At 41.7% G+C, this 12620-nt stretch overlaps 1 protein-coding gene across 1 annotated transcript in view; it reads right to left on the bottom strand.

Moving 5' to 3' along the window:
* OIP5 (Opa interacting protein 5) overlaps nt 1-12620 on the bottom strand; it is a 52859-nt gene that overhangs the window by 36083 nt on the left and 4156 nt on the right. Inside the window, exon 3 of the mRNA XM_069208797.1 lies at nt 7430-7552. Coding sequence (XP_069064898.1) covers nt 7430-7552 — 123 coding nt within the window. The remainder of the gene's footprint in view (nt 1-7429; nt 7553-12620) is intronic.

Genomic DNA, 12620 nt, shown 5'->3' with positions numbered 1-12620 from the left:
GATGATTTTTTATTCAATACCCTGTCATCAACACATAGCCAATACCAAAGCTTGCCAATGTTACCAGGCATGTTAAAACACGCCTAACAGGTGTTTCAAGACCCGGTGAAGAGCAGAGCCATCACACCTAGGGTGGAGAAGACATATAAACCTCCCCCTACGGACCGTGTTTACATTACGCAACAATTAACTCCTGATTCAGTAGAAGTAGGAGCAGCCCGAAAAAGGGCAAACTCACAAGCTTCTGGGGACGCACCACCACCCGACAAAGAAAGTCAGAAATTCGATGCAGCAGGCAAAAGGGTGGCAGTACAGGCAGCCAATCAATGGTGAATTGCCAATTCGCAAGCTCTACTGGCAAGATACGACAGGGCACATTGGGACGAAATGCAACATTTCATTGAACACCTTCCCAAAGAGTTTCAGAAGCGTGCCCAACAGGTTGTAGAGGAGGGCCAAAGTATCTCCAACAACCAAATAAGATTGGCTATGGACTCAGCCGCCAGAACAGTAAACACAGCGGTCACCATTCAGAGACACGCATGGCTACGCACCTCTGGATTTAAGCCAGAGATCCAGCAGGCTGTGCTGAATATGCCTTTTAACGGACAACAATTGTTTGGGCCGGAGGTGGATACAGCTATAGACAAACTAAAGAAAGACACTGACACGGCCAAAGCCATGGGCACGTTCTACTCTCCACAGAGCAGAGGCACTTTTAGGACGCCACACTTTAGAGGGGGGGGGGGGTTCGGGCCCAAGCCAAGAACCTTCCACCTCACAGGCCAGACCCACATACCAGAGCCAATACCAAAGAGAAGGTTTTCGGGGACAATATAGGGGTGGACAGTTCCCTAAACCAAGAGGGAAATTCCAAAGCTCAAAAACCCCACAAACTAAACAGTGACTCCAACATCACAAACCCCCAACACACAACACCTGTAGGGGGAGACTCACAGATTATTACCAAAATTGGCAAGACATAACTACGGACTCGTGGGTCCTAGCCATTATCCAACATGGTTATTGCATAGAATTACGACAATTACCACCAAATGTGCCTCCAAGAGCACAGAACATGTCCAAACAACACTTGGATCTGTTACAAATAGAAGTCCAAGCATTGTTACAAAAAGAAGCAATAGAACTAGTACCCAACCATCAAAAAGGAACAGGTGTTTACTCCCTGTATTTCCTAATTCCAAAAAAGGACAAAACACTGAGACCCATATTAGACCTCAGAACACTAAATCTTTACATCAGATCACTTTCACATGGTGACACTTCAAGACGGGATTCCCTTGCTCAAACAGGACTACATGTCAACATTAGATCTCAAGGATGCTTACTTCCATATACCCATACATCCTTCCCACAGGAAATACTTAAGGTTTGTAATCCAAGGCGTGCATTACCAATTCAAAGTGTTACCGTTCGGGTTAACAACAGCACCAAGAGTATTCACAAAATGCCTTGCGGTAGTAGCTGCTCATATCAGGAGGCAGAACATGCACGTATTGCCTTACTTAGACGATTGGCTAATAAAAACCATCACTCAACAACAGTGTCTTCTACACACAAAATACGTCATAGAAACCCTTCACAAGCTAGGGTTCTCTATAAATTACCAAAAATCACATCTACAACCGTGTCAAATACAACAATACTTAGGAGCAACAATCAACACACAGAAAGGGATTGCCACTCCAAGTCCACAAAGGGTACAAGCATTTCAAAATGTAATACAAAACATGCACCCAAACCAACACTATCAAGTGAGGTTTGTGATGAAACTTCTAGGCATGATGTCTTCATGCATTGCCATTGTCCCAAACACAAGACTACACATGCGGCCCTTACAACAGTGCCTAGCAAAACAATGGACACAAGCACAGGGTCAACTTCAAGATCTAGTGTTGATAGACCACCAAACACACTCCTCGCTTCAATGGTGGAATCCTATAAATTTAAACCAAGGGCGGCCATTCCAAGACCCTGTGCCTCAATCCGTGATTACAACAGATGCTTCGATGGTAGGGTGGGGAGCACACCTCAACCAGCACAGCATACAGGGACAATGGGACGCTCAACAAAGCCAACTTCATATAAATCATCTAGAACTGCTAGCAGTGTTTCTAGCATTGAAAGCATTTCAACCGTTAATAGCCCACAAACACATTCTTGTCAAAACAGACAACATGACGACAATGTATTACCTAAACAAACAGGGAGGGACACACTCATCACAGCTGTGTCTCTTAGCACAGAAGATTTGGCATTGGGCGATTCACAATCACATTCGCCTAATAGCACAGTACATCCCAGGAATTCAAAACCAATTAGCCGACAATCTCAGTCGAGATCATCAACAAACCCACGAATGGGAAATTCATCCCCAGATACTACAAACTTACTTTCGAAGCTGGGGAACACCAAAAATAGACCTATTTGCAACAAAAGAAAACGCAAAATGCCAAAACTTTGCGTCCAGGTATCCACACCCTCACTCCAAGGGCAATGCGTTATGGATGAGTTGGTCAGGGATATTTGCTTACGCTTTTCCCCCTCTCCCACTCCTTCCGTATCTAGTAAACAAATTGAGTCAAAACAAACTCAAACTAATACTATTCGCACCAACTTGGGCTCGCCAACCATGGTACACAACACTACTGGATCTGTCAGTAGTACCTCATATCAAATTACCAAACAGACCAGATCTGTTAACTCAACACAAACAACAGATCAGACACCCGAATCCAGCATTGCTCAATCTAGCAATCTGGCTCCTGAAGTCTTAGAATTTGGACATTTAGACCTTACACAAGAATGTATGGAGGTCATTAAACAAGCTAGGAAAACTACTACAAGACATTGTTACGCAAATAAATGGAAAAGATTTGTTTATTACTGCCATAATAATCAAATTCAACCACTACATGCGTCCGCAAAAAACATTGTAAGCTACTTACAAAAATCAAAGCTAGCTTTTTCCTCCATTAAAATACATCTCACAGCAATATCTGCCTATCTGCAGATTACACATTCAACATCACTCTTTAGAATCCCAGTCATCAAAGCATTTATGGAGGGTCTAAAGAGAATCATACCCCCGAGAACACCACCAGTTCCCTCATGGAACCTCAATATTGTATTAACACGACTCATGGGTCCACCATTTGAACCCATGCACTCTTGTGAGATGCAATACTTAACCTGGAAAGTAGCCTTTCTAATAGCTATCACATCCCTTAGAAGAGTAAGTGAAATACAAGCATTTACTATACAAGAACCCTTTATACAAATACACAAACTTAAAGTGGTTCTACGAACAAATCCGATTTTTTTTTTACCAAAAGTAATATCACCTTTCCACCTAAACCAAACAGTGGAACTCCCAGTCTTTTTTCCACAACCAGGCTCGGTAGCCGAAAGAGCCTTACATACATTAGACATCAAAAGGGCACTAATGTATTACATTGATAGGACAAAACAATTTCGCAAGACAAAACAATTGTTTGTAGCTTTTCAAAAACCTCATGCAGGAAATCCAATATCCAAACAAGGCATTGCCAGATGGATGGTGAAATGTATTCAAACTTGCTATGTTAAAGCAAAGAGAGACCTGCCTATTACGCCAAAGGCACACTCCACTAGAAAGAAAGGCGCCACAATGGCCTTTCTAGGAAATATACCTATGACAGAAATCTGTAAGCAGCCACATGGTCTACGCCTCATACATTCACTAAACATTACTGTGTGGATGGGTTAACAACACAACAAGCCACAGTAGGACAAGCAGTACTACGAACATTACTTCAAACAACTTCAACTCCTACAGGCTAAACCACCGCTTTTGGGGAGATAACTGCTTACTAGTCTATGCACAGCATGTGTATCTGCAGCTACACATGCCATCGAACGGAAAATGTCACTTACCCAGTGTACATCTGTTCGTGGCATGAGACGCTGCAGATTCACATGCGCCCTCCCGCCTCCCCGGGAGCCTGTAGCCGTTATAAGTTGATGAAAATTGTATATTATATGTTGATAGAACTTGTACATTTGTAAATCTGTAAATATATATCACTTTTAGACACATTATGTACATACATACTTACTCCATTGCATGGGCACCTTTACTATATACACAACTCCTACCTCGCCCTCTGCGGGAAAAACAATCTAAGATGGAGTTGACGCCCATGCGCAATGGAGCCGAAAGTGGAGGAGTCCCTCGGTCTCGTGACTCGAAAAGACTTCTTCAAAGAAAAACAACTTGTAACACTCCGAGCCCAACACTAGATGGCAAGATAATGCACAGCATGTGAATCTGCAGCATCTCATGCCACGAACAGATGTACACTGGGTAAGTGACATTTTCCATATGAAATGTTCAGGACAAATTTAATTTTACAATAGGGTGCAGGAGAATGCAGTGCCAGGACGACAACATAATGGGGCAGGCTCAATATGGAACATCTTAGCAGGAACGGCTTGACGCATCAAACCTTGCTGAATAAGTTAAGGTGTGGTGGGTTGGGGGTTAAAGGATGTGTGCAGAGTGTCCTTAGACCAGCCCTGAGCCAGCCTATGTGATGCTGAGCTCTCTTCACAAGGCCTATGTTAGTGCTCAGACTCGGACTTTTAGGTGCAAGGCCTAGATTCTCCTTCCCCTTTGTGTTATGGTTGGTTCTATTTTGTAATACTGCGCTGGAGACCTTTTCAATTTGAAAGCTACGTACATTATATTGTTATTTGTTTATAATGAAGTAGTTTATTTCACTATTAACCTACACAACGCTTTGGCATCTTCATTTGTGCTTCACTGTGTCACAAAAACTAAAACCACAAAAGTGAATAAAAATATAACCACCTCCATGAACATTGATCAAACTAACTGTTTTTCTTGTAGCATCTCAACCATACTTAACCCATTTTGCAAAGCAGCAAACCCTTCCTGCCTTCCGGTGACCGATCCTTTTAATCACTAGGTCTGCGAAACACGCCTCTTGTATCTGATGTCTGACCACTTTTCAAATACGCTCTCTCCTTCTGCAAGTAGTATCATACCTCTATGTAAAAAAGCCCAAGGCTGGTCTCTCCTTTAGCACTCACATTAGGTTTCAGACTACTCCAACAAGTCTTATAGACTTAAAGAGCACCACTGCAAACTCGCTGAAGCCTCTTCAGTCTGGATTTTTGCTCCCCTTTTCAGTGATTGTCCTGATGCATGTAGTTAATCACTTTTGCCTACAATGACCATCAATCCAAATTTTCCTCGACCCCAATAGCTTTCCATACTTGACAGCACAATGCTGACTACATTGCATTCACATCACAAAACTGACTTTTTCTCATCTTTCAAACTGTTCCTCATTTTCTTGGCAGTTCTCGCATCACAGTTGCCCGCATCCATAGAAACTCTTAAAGGTATTCTTAATTTCTTTCTTTACATCACCACCTTTGATGAAACATTTTCTTTGAGATTGTCATACCACCTGTACACCTCTTGCCTCTATGCTTGCTTCTGGAACTGTCAGCAAACACCCCAAAACACACCCATCTTAATTTACATTAACTTCAAATACATACATACTTATTTTGGGGGAACCTAAACACAACTATATTAATTTGTATTTTATCTTACAATTGTGTAAATGCCCGTACCCTATCCCCTAACTTTTTAACATTTGTTATTAATTTGATTCTACTACCCTAACTATGTACATACCTATACATTATCAGAGAAAGTAATGATCTAATTGTATTCAATCTAATGGCCAGGTCGGTATAGTGGAGTGATGTTGAATGCAACATAGTGGTAGCGTACCACTTCAGTCTCCCATTTCAGTCAGATAGATCTATTGTCGACACCCTGGAATGTTGAAACTTGACAATTATTGTAATAGATGCTTCCTAAGAATCCCTTCACGCTGCTAGTTCTTAGATAAGGTTACTGATTATCAGACGACAAAAAAAACCATTCCCTCTTTATAGCAAGAAATCTCTCTGGTGTAGAGGGCCACCCAGGGCAATTCCCATCCTTACCACTTAAAATCTCCTCAGCTACACCCCTTCCAATGAATGTGCTCCTCCAACCATTCTCTACTTGGATTTCTGAAACCATTCTATGCCTTGTGATTTAAAGCCTTCCACATACTTTGTTCCTTACTACCATAGCAACTGAGGATCACTTCTTCAGCTGCTTTCAAGAACTCTCAGAAAAGCTACCTCCTCAATACTGTGGCCCTATGTTACTGACAACCAACACCCTCTAACTCCATGGCATGTCCAACCTGCAACCACCCCCCATGGGTAAATATGTTCATATGTAATATCATTCACACACAGTCTCAGACTACAAATCCATTTCCCTTTAACTTGAAAGTGTCCTATGCACAAGTGTCTAGCTAGGTAAAGTACTTCTAAATAAAATGTCAGTGGACAATACCAATCCATCCACAGTGCACATCACTGAGCATTTTTAAAGGATGGCTTCGAAGCAATACATATTTGTTGCCAGAGTGGAACACCATACATGGTTACAGTCCTTGCCACCAGCTGCATGAAGCCATTATTCTGGTGTGGGCTTGATAGATCATTAAAACATGCAATAAATAACACCTGTGTTAAGGTTAGGCCTTCATTCTTGTCAACTCACTGAAATCCTTAGCACCCTGGGTACTCAACCATCCGTGCTTTGTGCCTCCACGTCCCTCTCCTCATCACATTATGCTTTGTGCTCTTTGCTACATAGGTTTGATTTTATTCTAAATGTGCTTTCCCTACAATGATGTCCATCCGGATCCTTTGTGCCCTTCTGGACTTCACCACAATCCGTTCCAAATACCATCAAATCTTTGCATCACACTGTAGCTTGTCGCAACACTCCCTAAAGCTCTATGCTCTTTTGGTGAATCCCCCACCCACCATACTAGAGGCTCTCAATGTTCCCTCGCCTCAGCCCACTCGTGATGATTCCTACTATAGGTCTCCACCTCTTCACCTTTATGATGCCAGCTTAAAACCTTTACCATTTTTACCTTCTCCGCCTCTCATTAGCATCCATCTTTATTTTCACCCCATGGTTTGTGCTCCAGTTTTCTCTCCCTCTTCCTACACCTCCTCTTTCCAGTCCTCCTCCTTTGTTACTCGTTTAATTGTCCCCACCAGAGGGTCCTTTACCTCTAATGCACAATCCCACAAATCCCAGAGTTGGTAAGCTCTCCCACCACTCAGCTATCGACTGTTTTTGATATACCATATCCTTGTCTTAATGCCACAACTACTTAAAACCCTACCATAACCATCACCACCACATGCCTGACAACCAACAGCTGCCACTTTCCCACAAAGAGTGCAGAAATAGGCTATGAATTCCCCATTTAGCTTTTCCGGGCTAGAGCTTACAATTAACCCCTGAGCTTACCAGCAGACCTTTTCTTTGGAGAGGCAGAAGAGCCTTCGTAGATGAGCCAAGGACTTGAAGGTAGAATAAAGACAAAAACCTAGAAGGATCCTACAGGAACGGCAGTACAATGGGTTGTAGGAGCTGAAAAAGAAGCAAAAGTATGAGAATGGGGAAAAAAAAAAAAAAAAAAAGAAAACACCACACATGCAATTGTACAGAAACCTTTTCAGGGTTCAAATTTATTTCAACAATTTGCCATCTAAGTGATGCTTGAAAAAAAAAAAAAAAAGTATAAGGATTAGGAAAATATGCTTTTGTATTAATGACACATTAGTCAACAGAAACAGCTGCTCTCCTGGGTGGATATTTTAAGACACGTGGTATTCAATCTATCATTCCATGTCAGGTGGAGACTCCCAGAAAACTGATTAGTCATTTTAGTTAGCTTCTGTTCCTCTTTGAGGAACTGGATTTGTATTTTGAACCCTGGTCCACTCATGTAATCTTGAATTGTATTTCGCAGCAGACAACGTGTTATGCATTTACAACTCCTGAACATAGTAGGTGGGCAAGTAACATAACAAAATCAAATACCCATGTGTCAGAACTAAACGCTATGTACGCATCACCACGTCACAGCTTTCCAGATCAGAAAAATAGTGCATTACCAAATGGATACGAGATTTCAGTCTGGCATCTGATAACAAACATCTACCCAGCTGTTTAATTCATGCTTAATTGGTTGTCAACCCAACAATGAAATGCCCATGTACACTCCACCATGAATTGTATTCTGGAAAGAAATCCTCCTAGCAGGTTGATCTAGCTGTTCTGAACTAGCTATGAAAGTAGCTGCATGCATCCCCAAACATTTAAAACACAAAGGTGTACCCTTGCATTTAATACTTAGTCAGTCACAACCGTGTAAAGATCTCTGCCTTCCACAACCCACCTGTGAATCTACCAGCTAATGATCATGAGTTAACACTACCACGGGCACTGTAATATGCGATATCCTCATTTCTTAAGAGATTACTTTAAAAACTACGCAGGCCAGACAGCAAAAGCAGCATTGACTCATATGTTATCATTTAAACATCCGCACAACATAATTTCCAATGAGGTAACCTCACAGTCGCCAGTTCAAATTAAGAACAAAATGCACGGATAGTAAACATAACAACAGGATCAGAAGAGCCACTGTTAATTTGGTGGTCCTGGTCCATGTAGGGGCCGGTCCACAAAAAGCTTTCCCAGTTTGATGGTCTACTCGTGGAACATCGTAGACTAGGAACGGCAGTTAAAAAAGTGTAACTAAAAACAATATGCATTTCTCAATGCGTGTCACATTTCTTGCCTCCAGGAAATCTGGGAAACTACTGAAACTATGTCCATTTTATAATACCAGCTATAAAAGGTTCAATTGGGAGGGCTAGTAGTGCATTTCTTAATATTACTCAAAATCAACATGGGATTGAAAAAGTACAGACTTCTATATAAATCAATTAATATAAGTTGCATTGCAGGTTAAGTTTGGTACAAATTCCCATATTCACTTAATCGATGTGTATATTCCACCCACATTAGCAAAAGGCTGGAAAGAACTTACAACTACAATAAGTGAAATAGAAAGTTTGATTAGGCGTGGACAATAAAGAAAAAAAAACACTTATTGGTATTGTTAACAGGGGACTTTGATGGCATGCTATTACAACATATGGAAGAAGACAGTGAGTAGGACTTGACCGACCATGGCAGTATTTCGATAGGAAAAGCCCAATTGGTCAAGTAGATTACTTAGTTCTACACTGTTCGATCTCGGCCTCTGACGCCTGAATGGACAATGCACAATAACCAGGCTGCACGACATTCAACACCAAAAAGGAAGAATGCATTAATCGACTACACCTTTATACACTACACAGATTTCAATATAATTAAGGAATACTGAATTATAATTAGATCTGAAAGTGATGATCTACAGCATATTGTTTTACGCCCAAAAGACAGAGATAATCATAACAGAAAAGAACCTCACTGCCAATGAAATAGCGGTCAAAGGAGAGCGGGTGATTTACTGGAATTCGGTTCTTGACTAATTAGTTCAACATAGCTGGGGCTAAAATGTTATAATAGATTCTCTAAGTATTCAAACACTATCTTATCCAGCCTAATCTCGGCCATCCCCCACCAGCCACAAACAGCTGTCAGAAATAGTCAACTTTTTGGCTACTAGAGATTTATGGAAAACAGGAATTCAAAAAGTACAAAAAAACTCAACTTTCTCACAAAATGTAAAACGTGTAAAGAACTTTCAGGGCAAAATTAGGACAATTCCTTAAAACAAACAAACAAGGCAAACAAAGGTCTCTAAAGAACCTCACAACAGGCTTAAAAAATGATATTTATAGGATCAAAACTTGATAATCAAGAACAGGTATGGCTGGAACTCTAGATGCCAATACTGCTAAAAAGAATACTAAAAGATTCAGGGTCTCGGTGGGTACTGGAACAAGCTCATACAGAACAGGGTAATATTACCACATTTAATGTCAAACATGAAAAGAATATTGGCAGAGTTATACAAAGGGACACCTATAATTCTCAGATTCGAGATGGAATAAAAGGTGTGTCCATTGGCACAAGTTCCACAGTGGAAACAGAAACTCTTATTAAACACCAACAACTCCAGGGCACAGGGCCCGAATGGCCCTCATGAAACTGATTCTAACAAACTGGGGTACACTAACTGTAATAATCAGGTCAGCAACTGAGTCAGTCTGTCTATTACCATCTTGGAAAGGCTCTATTATTCAGCCAATCTAAGAAGGAGGCCCAAGAGATCCCCCCCCCCCCACACACACACACACACACACACACACACACACAAACACACACAGCTACAGGCTGATAGTAGTGTTAGAGGCAGATGGGAAAATCATTGCAAAATGGGTTGGCCCATCTACAAAAAATGGGTGGCACAAGCCAACATAGCTGCATTCCAACAGACAGGTTTTCACCAGAACTGTTCCACAACAGAGAACACCATTGCTTTAACCCCATTGCCACAAAAAGCTTGCTTGTCTAAGGCCAGGAAACTTTTGCTAGCTTTATGGACTTCTCAGTTGCTTTTGGCAAAGTCAACAGAGCCAAGCTGGACCCATCGGATACAGACCGAAGACCAATAAAAATATTAATTGATTTACAGAGCAATACTTAGGTAAGAGTGAAGTTGTTGGATGGGAGAACAGGGACATCAGAAAGCTACACCTTTAATGGCTTGAAACAAGGTTGCATCTTGGACGCACTATTATTCTATCTACACCTCTCAGACCTTTCACCGGCCCTCAGGGGCGAGGCATCAAAATTAGCTAACAGTAAAGCAACATTTTTGGGATATGCGAATGATCTTGTCATTCTGTCTACGTCCCAAATCGGGCTCCATCATCTGCTTACCACAGTTCTGAGGTGTATTCTATGGAACCCACATTCTTTCTACAAAATTGTGTATGATCTAGCGTTTACTGTACCTCTGCACAGGGCAGGTCACGCTGGCCTGAAAGCAGTCAGTTCTGCTCCTCTCAGTGTTGCGGTGGCTGCGCATCACAGGCGTTCAAGTGCACAGGGCCCCTCGAAGCCATGGAGCTGAAGGCTACTGGGGATCACCCAACGCATGCAGAGGCTGAAGATAGGCCTCGGTGCGGAGCTGTCTCTTAGCATCCTTAGAATTTACCTCTACAGGGACAGTCTCCATCTGAGGAATAAAACTTTACCAGAGGTTTAAACTTCACCGTGATTTCATTTGGTACGGGAGACTACCTGATCAACACGCAATAGAGACATTCATTCTTGGGGAGTAAACTCTACACGGACTAACCAAAGCACATTTTGTTTTGTAGCTACAGAAATAGGAGAACACAAGACATCTGTGGGTGGGCTATTGCCATATTCAAAGGCTAAGTAATTAGCATCATAAGAAACAAACTAAACTCAAACCTTTTTTCTTCACAGTTAGGAAAAAACAAGACTCGCCATAGTGTAAACACCAGTTTGTAGGGCCTTCCTCCAATAACTAAGAGGTCTGTCAGAAACCGTTACATCTGTCTGGAGAAACGTTCACTTGCACAGTTAACTCGTTTCAGAGAAACTCTTCGAGAAGTCTGCATCGTCTTTCATGCCAGTGGCAGCCTACACCACTCGTTGTCCCTGCCAGCTCTGCTGCTAACAGAACCAATGCAAGCACTAACCATCGCACTGCTGGGAATGTGACAATTCAAAATTCCCCAGGCCACCCAAAGCTATAATAATGGAGTAAGCAACAAGATATTATCTATTTTAGTGTAAACTGACAGATTAAATACTATTGTGCTTATCTCAACATTTGTCAGACAGCGCCACCGCGTGGTCGACTGTCACTAGAACTAGTACTGACAATTAAGTAACAATGCCAAGCACCGAAAATCACTGGCTCAAATTAAGCACTGATTCATGCGTTGCTCTTGCCACGTGTCATTCGCATTTTTGGTTCCTCCCACCTCATCATACAGCAAATGATCGACGTACTTCAGTCACTAGCTTCTTCCACTGATACTGGCAGCATTGTCATTGTATACATTAATCTAAATGGTATGCACTTCAGTATCAATGCTGGGGGACCGGTAACTGCTTTGATTTTTTTTTAAATATTCACTTTTTCAATGGGTTACTACTTATTTCTGTGTAAAGATAGCCATGCCTCCATAGGAAACGAGCATCTTGACTTTTTGTTGCTTTTAAATCTAACACCTGTTGAATAAGCTTGAAAAATACAAATGCATGCTTTTGAAGGACAGGCCTAGTCACTGAATACGAAGGCAAATGTTGGTCCCTAAAGTTATCAACGTTAGGCTTTTTTTTTTTTTTTTTTAAAACAACCTTTACTAACCGGAAGGAAAAGGCAAGATGAAAAGATGACGTTCCTTGCGTACACTGCCGGGGTCACCAAGTGCTCTCCCACAGAAGACTGTTGCAGCCTGAACAATAAGTAGGAAGGTTTCACTAAGGCACACAGTGAAGCATTTCAAATACTAAACCATAAAGTTGTACAATGTCAGAGTGAGACAGTGAGTCCTACTGTTCCTTTTTTGAGGTCTGGTTTACTGCCATGTGTGCTCAGGGCACATGTCCACCCGGCACAGGCAGGGACAGTGAATATTAATACCTTAAAAAC

Source organism: Pleurodeles waltl, chromosome 9 (assembly GCF_031143425.1).
Source record: "Pleurodeles waltl isolate 20211129_DDA chromosome 9, aPleWal1.hap1.20221129, whole genome shotgun sequence".
Lineage (NCBI taxonomy): Eukaryota > Metazoa > Chordata > Amphibia > Caudata > Salamandridae > Pleurodeles > Pleurodeles waltl.
This window is presented reverse-complemented; position numbering and strand designations above follow the sequence as displayed.